The sequence below is a fragment of the Indicator indicator genome, chromosome 16, assembly GCF_027791375.1.
Source record: "Indicator indicator isolate 239-I01 chromosome 16, UM_Iind_1.1, whole genome shotgun sequence".
Lineage (NCBI taxonomy): Eukaryota > Metazoa > Chordata > Aves > Piciformes > Indicatoridae > Indicator > Indicator indicator.
In genome coordinates, this window is record NC_072025.1 from 9,225,069 (window position 1) to 9,236,807 (window position 11,739).

The window sequence follows — 11,739 nt, forward strand, 5'->3', positions numbered from 1 at the left end:
AATTTGCTGTGCTGCATTCTAATGAACTTTAAGCACTGGAAATGCATATTGTGTAAGAAAATAAAGAGAGATTGTGGGTAAAAGACTTTATTTATAAAACAAACCTAGCATTAGTTGTACAGTTCTATAAAAAATGGTCCAGTCTTGTCTACTTTCTTATGAAGTAGCTACATGGCAACTTTGGTTTTCCTGATGCGTTCTAGCGTTGTAAGGTCACAAATCACCCCCACCCAGCCATACTACTAATGAAGTTGCCTTCAGAAAGAAGTTTGTTTTCAGACAGCCAGGGGCTGCTTAATCCCCATTTGACTTACCCGGTTTCAGACTCACTACTCACTGCAGTACAGGATCTTCTAAGTCATAATACTGCTATGCAAAACTGGTCTTATTAGGTCTTAAGTCTAGAAACTGATCTTCAAGTATGATTCGTTTTAGGCTTTTTTCCTGTAGACGTAGATGTGGCTTCCAACTCGTCCCTGAGGTACTTGAGTGTGAAAGACAGTGTCTGTTTTCTCATAGCCCCTTAAAGCTAGAAATGATGATATTTCCTGTAAATGAACATACATTAGTTTCCACAGACAGGAAGTGTTACTGGGAGCTTCAGAACAGTGTTCCAAAGTCTTCTGGAAACCATCAATAGAATTGCCCCCTCAAAGTTTTACCTTCTACTTCAGGAAAGACTGCTAAAAACCAAGTGGTACCTATCTGTTTAATCCCATCCTGCATGGGTATTTACCAGACACTTGTTTTCAGTGTATGGATTTCATAAAACAATTGAGGGGAAATGGTGCTCTGACTACAAGCATTTTTGCTTGTCATTGCAGGTTACTTAAAAGTATATCGTTGTGGGAACAGGTGGCACATGTTTTAGTATGGCTTGAGAAGAATTCCATAAAGTAGTAGTTTATGGTGTGTAGCATTCATACAGAGGACATACCTACGTGTTAAGTATGTATCACTGAAATGGTATTACGTACTACAGGTTTCAATTTTAATTTAAGCTGTTTTGAAAGCCTGTGGATAATTTTAGAAAAATATTAACTCTCCCTTAATTAATTTTTAATGACCTCAAAACTAGTTTGCTTCATCTTGCAGTTACCATACCTGTTCTAGTACACTGAAGAAGATCAAGTGACTGGGTAACAACGTATCATGGTAAAACTCTTTGTTAAGCCAACCAAGTGGATTAGAGTAAAATACATCTGCTTCATCAATATAGCTCTCATTTCCAGTTAGGTCTGGGGGACATTGAAGGAATCTCATTTTTAGAGGGCAGTGAACATGACTAGAGAGAAAAACAAACAAAAAAACCTACTTGAGGATAAATTTAACAGTATCAAAGATCTGAAATGACTCATCACTTAAAAGATAGCTCAGTCAAAACCGAAACGGAATAATTAGTTGTTTTATTTCCCCTAGAGTCCTATTTTCTTTCCTCTGTATTTCATGCGAAAGCAAAAGTAGACCAAATGCTGTGACTATGTTATTAGCAGTTCACAAAAAGCAGAAAAATTTTCATAAAAATACCACCTGTGTAAAATGACTTAGTTTAAAAGATACTTTTCCCTATCAATTTCACTGCTTATATCTGCTTTAATGTTTTGCTCACTTGCCACAATCTACTAAAAACTTTTTTGAATAGTGACTTCAGTCATTGTATGTTGAAATTACATTTCTTTACTCTCTAGGAGGAGAAGGTAAAATTAATACAATTTGATGTCACAATTAGCCTTTAGTTTTGCTACAAAGGTTACCATAATGTAGCAATGTGACTTTCAGAAGTCAGAAGACTTACACAAAAAAATCCTAGCACGAAGCTATTTTACAAAAACTGAATGAAGCTTATGTGCTGAACTTTATTCTGTGCTGTAAGCATTTGGCTTATTTCCCCTATTCATTCTGTAGTAACTGTATGGAAAGTAACTCATCCTGCATATGTTTATCCATCTCAATTTATTAAGCTTAGGAAAAAAAGTAATTTCTGCCTAAGTGTATAGATTTTAATATAGTATGCTGTGAACTATTTTAATACCTGTAAAACGGAGTAGAGTGGCATGGCATCATGAAGAAGACAGAAGCTTGTGACTGGTAAGAGTCATTACAGAGCTGCTGTATGTGACTCATAACATCAAGAGAGCCTCGCTGGTGAATCAAGCCTGTATACAGAGCTGGGAGTAAGTTTGATAAAAACAGGCAAATTGCTGCAGATTTCTTCCATGCTTTCAGGTGTTTCAAAGAATATCCTACAGAAAAAATTGAGTAAGATTTAGAGATAAGTAAACACTGACAGTACTCCACAGTATTTCAGAAAGTACCATAATTTAGTGGAAAACCGTTACTCAGCTGATAACAATACCTTGCTTTTAGGTATTTTAAGACAATGTGCTTTTAGGCTTTATTCTTTGAATGGAAATTCAGAGGTTAGGCTTTGCCCTTATTAACTTTTGGATTTCCTGTCTTCTGAAGTACAGAAATAGAATTTTAAAGCCAATGCTTTGTCTCTTTGGAGCTTAATTTTAACTTATTGAGGGGGAAAAGAGTTTGAGTAGTTTGGATGAATGGTATGTGGTGATTTAATGTTGCGTTCAGATTCATGTATGCTCAAGTAGAGCCAGAATAAATGTTAACTACGTGTGATTTGGTATGGCTCTGGTATTCTTTTTCTCCAACATCCTGAAAGCTACAGGCATTCCCATACTAAGTTTCAAGCTTGGAAAAGCTTATTCCTCTGTATTTTCCCATGTCCCATCCCTGCCCCTTCTTTCCTACTTTTCTTGAGGGACGTTTCTCCTGGTGGGAGATAGCTGTATGAACCTCTTTCTCATAACCACAACTTAGATGAACCTGGTACAAAAGACAGTTTCATGTTGCAACCAATCTGGAAACCCTTAGCAAATCATGTGCTTGTCAGTATTAGGAGATAAAAATACTTTCTGCAGCTTAGCTCTGTGACTACCTTTACTGAATCACAAGAAACAAATTAGAAGAGGTCTGTTACAAAAGTAAGTAATTAGTCTTCAGTTGGTCTGTTCTGACAAATTGCAGATCTTTATCTCAGATGGAAACAAAGTTTACTAGCTTGTGTGTGCTCCAAACATATGTGGAAACATTCTGTTATAGGCATATTTTAATTGCTTTTATGAAATGCTCTTATCTTAAAGCGTGCTTGGAATTGACGTTGATATTCATGCCTTTATTTGTTTTGCACAATTTAAAGACCTCACTGTCACCACTGAGTTACCAGATGTAACTTTGGTCATCTTTTTCTTCAGTAAAGTATCTGAAGAGATAACTATCTCTTGATAAATTGATGTAGATTACTTCATTCATCAAAGAATATTAACAAAATCCACAGTGGTCTGATTGGAATTTTTCTCCATGGGAGGTAGAATTAGCTCATCTTAAATCTGCCACTGAACTACAAAAAACTAAGTATTTGATCTTAGCAGAGAGCAGAAGTATTGTAGTATGATTTACTTTTGATTAGACTAGTAAAACAGGTTAAAAAAAATTTTATTTTCTTTGATTCATCTGTTTGAACTTGCATTTAAAGTAAAGCTTCAACTTCCAGAAGTTTCAATCTTCCTTTGTAGCTTTTCAGCATATTAGACTTCATATTGTGATTTCATCCTCCTACAGATACACTATTGTCATTAATACCTAGTTTTGTAAAATATAAAGTACGTGCTTATTAGGTTTTCTGTGTTTAAAAGAAAAAAACCCACAAAAAAGGAAAAAGATAAATAACAGAAACTACTGAAGTATTCAAAGTATCAGAAAAATCTTCGTTAGCAGAAGCAGTATGATTTACAATTTAAATTGTGGTCAGATTCTCTTTAACTTAACCATGTGTGTTTAGGGCCCTTGTTCCTGTTTTAACAATTTCACCTTACAGTGCCTGAAGGAAAGAGCTATTACATTTAACCACTCTAGTTGGTCAAAAGCAGACGGCACAACTAGCATCATCTGCTAACACACCTGAATGTAGAAAAGGATCATTTTAATTTTTGAGTATTTTTCTTTTGTTGCATGCTGAAAGGTGTTTGTTAGGAATATTTGAGAGAAGGGGGTTGAAAAATACTGCAGAGACAAAGGCAAAAACTCACTGCATGGTTGGCATTGCTAAAATATCAGAAGTCAATCAATCTCCTTATTTTTTGCAGGAAGTACTTTTATCCATGTGAAGGGGTGTCCACTTATGTTTTCAGTCACTTACTTTTCCTTATTTTGTTTTTCTCCCTTCTTTCTTTTTCCCTAGCCATAAGAAAAGATGAGGCCAGCTCTAAGAATCCTGTCCAATAACTACACTGACTATAATAATCTGTATTTAGGTAAAAATTAAACTCACGGAAGGTTGCAAGACATTTGAAACCAATGCTTACCACAGAAAACCATGCAAAATGGCATTACTGGATAGATGAACCTGAATTCTTTATGGCTCAGCATGCTGTAATAAAACAGATAATAGTACAGCAAGAAAGTGATGCATCAGTTCTGTCGACAAGAGTATGTGGTAGAGCATGGAGGACTGGAAGAAAAGGATTTCCATGTACTAAGATCTCTTGGCATTGAGGCAGTTTAGAATAAAAATCCAAACTGTCACTTTGTAAGTACATAATGAGTACATTCAGTTGAAGACTTACTTGGTCATTTTAAAGCAAGCACTAATACAAGCACCTGGCTACTAGTCTAGCAATTCAGTGGTCTGATTCTGTGACTCCTAGAAATAATTTAGCCACCAATTTGCTCTCTAATAAAACACAGTAAAAAGCGTTGAGGAGAAGCTAAGATTCAAGCACACATTTGTATCTAACAAAGTAACATTCACCTCTGCTAATACGAGTTTACACAATTTCCCATGCCGACTTTTGGGGGGATTACTGCAAGAACTATGTCATGGGAGCCAAACAGGTTCTTAAAAGACTGAAGGAGATAAAGGCCTAAAGCCAGTAGAGGTATATCCAGAAGACAAGAGAGGCTGCAAGATTTGTATCCTCACTACTGATTTGTTGTGTTTTGTAGTAGTAGTACATTTATTGCTGTACCATTTATTACTTAGTATTTGCTCATTTCCTGTATCTCTTCTCCTCTGAACGTGTCTCTCACTAAAGCTGCAGTTAATTCTCATGCCTTAGAAACAGCTTACCTTCTACTTCTCAACTTTGAGACAGATTCCTACAATAAATATTAAAAGCTGTCTGTTCTGGAGTTGTGAATGGGATTGGTGCATCCCCAGTAAGATGAGAGGTTCTTAGGCCTCCAAAACCAAAGTAATAAATGAAATTTTATTTTTGTTAGCAGACATGTAGTAAACACAATTTTATGCCTAGTTCTACTGCTGCTTAAACACCTGCTGAATTAAGGGATGGCTTTTTTCCCCCCACTGAATTTCATGCTGAATTTCTTTATTGTTTAAGGGTCTAATAAATTCTAAAAATACTCCTTATATTATTGCCAAACATATTACATAAAATTCTAGAACCTATTGTATAATTGGCTGCTTGAATAGTTGCAAGTTTTCTGTCACTTAACCTGAATGCTATGTTTTTTTGTTCTAGAGAGGACATGAGCTTTGGAAAAAACACAATTCGTGAAGATAGTAGTTAAACTTAGGAGAATTTACCTGTATACCAACACAGTCCAAATCACTGCCATTAGAAAGATGCGATACCTTTTTGGTGCCAGCACACAGCCATGAACAAAGAAAGGCAGATGGGTACCCAAGATGACTGGTAATCCCTGAGTGAAGTACCAATGCCAAGGATGAGATCCGTAAAACGTTCCCAAATTCTGCAGCACGTTGAATTTCAAGAAGTTCAGCTGAACCAGTACCCACTGGGGAAGTTAGGGGAGGTGGTGGTGGGGATGTTAAATACACATCAGAAGTGAAAAACAAGAGTTAAACGGAATTACAGCATCATCAGAGGCTTTAAATGACACAGCATTTTCACTCATACGTGAATTTTTTTCTAGTAAGACTCATCACAGACTTCCTATATTTAGCAATTAACCACAGCAATGTGTAAACTTTGTAGTTTGTTGATAAGTATTGTGTATCGAGAGCTGAGCATACTGATTTTATGTAACAGTCCATCATTTAGAAGAACTGGGTTTATGACTTAGAATGTATTTAGAGGTCATAGGCCAGACATAGTCACAGAAATAACAGAAGTTAGAGAAGTCTGAAATAGCCATCCATGTTAAAATGCTAAATTCTAGCCTTTTTCTTACAAGTTAAAACAACTTACCTCACCAAAAAACATGCGGTCGATTATTAAAGAGGTTCCTACTGTAACCAATCTGCAAAAATGGAAAGTTGGTTGCACTGATACAGTCCAAATTGGTTTTGTAGCAGATTCTACTCCAAATAGCTGTCACAACTCCCTGATTCCTCCTATTTTTTGATGTTACTCATAGCCATTTTACAGTGGCCAGTTGCCATCACCTGGTATTCTTTGCACAATCCCAGATTAAAATGGAATGCTCTCATGGCTCACCCTTATGACACTTCTCCTAGTACTTTTTTAATAGCATATACCTCAATTGAAAGAAAGAATGCCCCTTATTTAAGCTTTTGCAAAAGGATTCTATTTTCCCCTTGCTTTTACATTACATCAGCATTTTGGATTGTCTGCATGTGTGGTTGTAAAATATTAACCTGTAGCTGAGTCATCATTGAAACTCAGGAAGAACTTACCCAACTGGAATGTAATTGTGTAGGATAAGGTCTGCTTTCCTCTGTTCTTGCAAAAAATGCCTGAAGACCAAAGGTATCCATGGGATAACAGCAGTGGGACGAATAATAATTGCAAATGCTACCAAAGCTAAATATTTGCAACTAGAATGAGGGAATATGAGAAAACCAAGTTACCAAAAGGTTTGGTCAGTTCTTCTGCAGATGGTGACATTTCAACAATGTATAAATACTGCTGTGTCTTTGACCATACTGCAGGTAACTTTGATTCTCTTGACACAGATACTCTGCTTTGCTTGGAAAGGTGCTAACTGGAAGCATGTACTTGCTTTACAATAGTTAGCTGGTGAAAGAAAGCTGTGACTGCAACTTCACCTCTAGCTGAACCCAAACGTTGGTTTTTGTTCTCTCTTCCCCAGTTCCCATTAATTCCAGTTTGTTAACGTTTCCCATAAAGTAACACTTCACATAAGAGAAACAGAGCAGTTTTACATACCAGTTATATTATGGCTGCAAAACAATCTTAGAGGAAATACTGTAACTGCCATTCCTCCCATGATCTAGAGCTCTCGCTACATGAATGAGGTGGTTTTGGTTGCCTTATATTTTAAGATAAAAATCAACATTTTAAAAACTGACATTATCCCAAGCCAAGAAAACCCAGTAGTATTAGTAGAAAGTTTCTCACCTGCTTCCCATCTTGGAACCTTTTATCGGATAGTAGGAAAGAGCAAAAATGGTAAGAAGAGTTTCCATGGTGTTTGTTAGAGTTCTGGTACAGGAATACCATGTAAACCAGGAACACAGCTGGCAGAAGTACTGAAAATAATTATGAACAACAGGATGGAGAAGGAGAATTGTTAAAACAAATTCTGTAGTTCTAAATGAAGGTGTTAATTCTTCAAGGTGTGACAGTACCATTTTGCTGTTGTTTGTACTGCAACAAACGGTGTTTCTCAACACACATAACCTTGTTTTGAAGGCTTGAGACTCACCACACACTTTGCTGTTTCTGCGTTTTCAAGGTGTTGCACTAGTGAGTAAAGCTTCGTATCAGCAAAAGCTGCCAGCACCGCCTGTACAAGTCTAGGGACCCATATCTATGTAAGCAGAGAGAATGTTTTACTAGCGACAAACCTGTAAATTCCAAGTTCAAAGAGAGGACTAGTGAATTAGTGACTGTCCAGATATGAAAACAGTGGTGAGAATTCCCTATAGCTTTTTAATTATTAAGAAAAATAAATAGTGAGGTCCCTTGGTAAAACTAGTATTTCTGCCAAAAGAAGTCTAAAGGTCAGCTGAAAGTGTTCAGCAATCAACAGCAGAGTTCTTTGCCATTGATCTCCAGTAGAAGTCAGAAGGGACTGTTTCTGTCTTTAGTACAACTGTTTCTTATTAAACACTTTGGAAAACTGAACCATGGAGCAATTTTGAAGTAGTGACAAACAGTATCAGTATGAAGCTGAAGGAGGTTGATGCAGACCAAGAATAATCCCTTCTAGTCACAAACATCGTCACAAACATCAGAACTGTAACAAGATCTATGAATGAGTTCTGCACCCATGCAAAACACTTCAGTGAGGTCTCTGTGCCAGATTCAAGGCTTTGTATTTTATCTGATGTGTTTTTCACTATACTCACCAGCAGCTTAACATCATCCATGCCCAGCAGCTGTAAAGCTTTGTAGATGCTTGCAAAGATCAGTGGGTATGAATAGCCTCTTAAGCCATGTGTCCATTCCCAAGTTAGGTACCCATAATTATTAATATTAAGGATAGATAATGAAAAGCTAGCCAAAAAGTTCCATTGGAGATGTGTTTTTCTCAGGCCTTATCCGGGTCGAGACATTTACCCGTGTAGCAAAGGTCAGCGGGGGTTTTGTTACTGGCCAAACTAACACCTCGCTGCCCTGGAAATATCTGCCCTCCTCCCACTCAGGATTCTGCAGCAATGACTGCCGAGTCACGCAGGGACAGCTGGGACAGATCCCCTCTGGCCCGCAGAGAGCGGCAGCACGGGGCCGCGAAGGCCGGCGAGGGCCTAGCACTGACAAGGATATTTGAAGACCATGCGGTGAGCGACCTCCAGCGACTGCCAATACTCGTCCGGGACGAAGCTGGTCTGGACGAAGAAGCAGTTGAGCGTTCGCAGCGCCACGGTGAACGCCAGGAGCCGTGCCGGCCCGCCGGCAGCGCCTGGGAAAAAGACGAGGGACGGTTCGTCAGTGCTCCCTCCGAAGGGCGCCTCCAGCCCCGCCCGTTCTCTCCGCTCCGCTTACCGGCTCCTCCCTGCCCGGCGACCCCGCCAGGGGTGCTGTATAGCACCGACTGCCGCTTGCGGAGCCGCACCACCTCTGGCCTCCTCGCTAGCAGCCCGCCTGCCGTCTCCATCCGCGCCGCCAGGCCTCCGACGGCGGCGGCGCATGCGTGACCTCCAGCCGCGGGGACACGCCGCCACTTCCTTCCGGTTACTCTAGCGAACGGGAGGCCTTGGCTCTGTGGTCTTTCGTCCTTCAGGTGAGAGACGCCGGGTCCGGCACGGCGCAGCCCAGGTCCGTGGGGCGAAGCACTCCTGAGGCAGAAAGAACGCCGAGCGTTGTGCCCCAGTCTCCTCTCCCCGCCGAGAGCGAGGGTGCTGCCGAGGAGCAGAGAGGGGCAGCGGGAGTCTCACGCGTGTCCGTGAGCGCGGCAGCGCCGCCTGGCGGTATGTGGGGGAGGCTACCTCTGCCGCACGTGGCGGTGGCCGTGGTGCTCGGCGTGGCAAGCGGGATCTATATCTACCGGCCAATCTTCCAGCCGCCTAGGTCCCAGCAGTCCCGCGAGGGCGCGGCGGGACCGCCAGCGGATGCCGCAGCGGCGAAGAGTCCCTGACGTCGTGCCAGCCGCGCCGCCACCCTTGCAGCCCTGACCTGCGCTGCTCCCGTCAGAGGAAATGGCGCCCGAGCGTCCCGTGAATTCGGAGCGTTCGTCGCCGTGCGCCACCCGTGGCGGTCCCGAGCGGCCTCCTTTGCAGCCTGGCTGTGCACTGAAGCAATCGGTCGCCGAAGATGTAACTGTATACGTGTGTGCGTGGTACCAGTCTGTAAGGACGTGAATATTGATCTGTACAAAAGTTTGAATGTTTAAAAGTGTGTCTTCACGCCTAAGTTTAAATAACCAAAGAACTGGAAAAGGAAAGCCACTGTTCCACAGTCACTCTCCGTGGTTGTTGGTTTTTTTTTTTTTTTTTTTTTTTTTTTTATTGTGTCTGATCTGATCCTCCTGGCAATAAACACCATTTTTATCTGCTTGTCACAGTTGTAGTTCTCAATCCATTCTGTTGGGAATGCTGATGGCTGAGACTTTGAAGTCTTTGGTTTATATATGCCCACACATGTACCACACAGCTTTCATTCCTGACAGAATGAGTCTAGGGTGGCTATTTACTAGATCGGATTGCCTGAAAGGTTGTACTTGGAGAAGTGTTCAGAGTGTAGCTCATCAGGACAGCATTGATCCTGTAACAGGTGTGGGTCAGTCTGACAGAATCAAAGACTCTGAGAAACTAGATCAGTAGATATTTCAAGACTTTAATAAATCTAAAAGGAAACCCAAACCTGTAGATTTCTGGAGGAATTAGGCAGATTCTGTTTTTAATACAGAACCTGTAGACAGCTTGAGGGAGAAAAAAGTCTTCACTGGGATGTGCCTTTAAAGGCAGTAACAACGTGGCAGCTGGGAGCCCTGCATTAGACTTCCCAGAAGTTAGAAGAGCAGAAGGTGGATCCGAGGTGATACAGGGTGTGTGATAAATGTAATTTGGATATGATGAAATTCCAGAAGCCTGTGATGAGTGCTAGCACAGAACTAATGTGGTGACTTAAGTAGTTCCCTTTGTTTGCAAGACCATTATATATTGAAAAGGCTATTTTAACAAGGGGTAACAAGTCTAGAAGGCACCTTCTTTGCAGCATAATTGCTGGAAGTTTGTCCATAAAGAGAGCAGTTGATTTTTGGAAAAACTCAAGAAAGAGATGTCTGAACTGAGGCAGACAGTTCAAGCACCTGAGGTTAAGACTCTGCTTGCAGAATTCTTGAGACTGCTGGACTTGAAGTTAATTGAGCAGCTGTAAGAGACCTGCAGGGGAAGGCTGCCAGCAGGCGGCAGAGAAACCACGAAATCCACTGCGGTGGACACGAACTTGGCCTCACGTATTTAATCTTCAGAACCTGTTTTGCCTCTCATACAATTTTTTTAAGCTGCCTGTGGCCCCATGGAGGAGTGTTGGAGGTGTGCGGCTGAAGAGCCGGTGCTCCAACGCGAGGCAATTGCTTGTATAATTTATTTCTGCTCAGACCAGGTAATTGAAAATGGCCTTCTGCATGGAAGCAGTCTGAGGAGCGCAGCGCTGCTACCCTGGGGCCGTATCTCTGGCACAGTCAGCGTTACCACGGTAGGGAAGGCCGAGTCGCGCCGGGGCGGTGCTGCCCGGCCGGCCCTGCCCTGCCCGCGGCTGCCCCGCGCCGGGAGGGGCCGTTCTTCCCGCCCCTACTTCGGGCCGTACGGGAAGTGATGTTGTCTTGACGGAAAAGGCACGCTTGCAGCCCCAAACCGGGCAGGTACAGAGGGACGCGGCGCTGCGGGAGCCCCGGTGGCCGGGGGAGGCAAGCAGGTAGGACGGCAGCGAGCCGAGATGAGGACAGCGGGGCCGGGGGCTTGGGACGCTCACCGCCCTGTCACCCTCAGCAGCAGCTGCAGGAGTCACGGGGGCTTCCGAGAAGCGTCCCCGGTGCTAAAGGAGTTAAGATTTATGGTGTCGCATTTTGGGCCCCTTGTCCCAAGAAGGACATTGAGGTGCTGGAACGTGTCCAGAGAAGGGCAACGAAGCCGGCGAAGGGTCTAGAGCTCTTCTGAGGAGCAACTGAGGGAACTGGAGGTGTTTAGCCTAAAGAAAAGGAGGCTCAGCGGAGATCTTTCCGCTCTACAACTAAGGGCCTCTCTTTACTCCCAACTAATATGCAATATGACAGGATGAAATGGCCTCAAGTTGTGACAGGGCAGGCTTA

General features: G+C 42.0%; 1 protein-coding gene across 1 annotated transcript; it reads right to left on the reverse strand.

The window, feature by feature from the left end:
• Positions 1–417: 417 nt before the first annotated feature.
• Positions 418–9,084, reverse strand: PIGB (phosphatidylinositol glycan anchor biosynthesis class B). Its single transcript, XM_054388259.1, has 12 exons — positions 8,973–9,084; positions 8,757–8,889; positions 8,336–8,456; positions 7,690–7,794; positions 7,383–7,513; positions 6,698–6,838; positions 6,249–6,300; positions 5,624–5,835; positions 4,383–4,447; positions 2,033–2,243; positions 1,105–1,285; positions 418–548 (listed from the first exon to the last, which is right to left on the reverse strand). The coding sequence occupies exons 1-12, from the start codon at positions 9,082–9,084 to the stop codon at positions 432–434; spliced, it is 1,581 nt and encodes a 526-aa protein (XP_054244234.1). The 3' UTR covers positions 418–431.
• Between the last annotated feature and the right edge of the window lie 2,655 nt (positions 9,085–11,739).

What these genes read in the sequence shown, in the direction of transcription:
- PIGB (XM_054388259.1), bottom strand. Translation starts at nt 9,084, where the DNA reads ATGGAGACGGCAGGCGGGCTGCTAGCGAGGAGGCCAGAGGTGGTGCGG. An exon ending in CGCCGGGCAGGGAGGAGCCG is followed by an intron (nt 8,890 to 8,972) that starts GTAAGCGGAGCG and finishes TCTTTTTCCCAG; the next exon opens with GCGCTGCCGGCGGGCCGGCA. An exon ending in ATTTTGCATGGTTTTCTGTG is followed by an intron (nt 2,244 to 4,382) that starts GTAAGCATTGGT and finishes TTTTTTCTGTAG; the next exon opens with GATATTCTTTGAAACACCTG.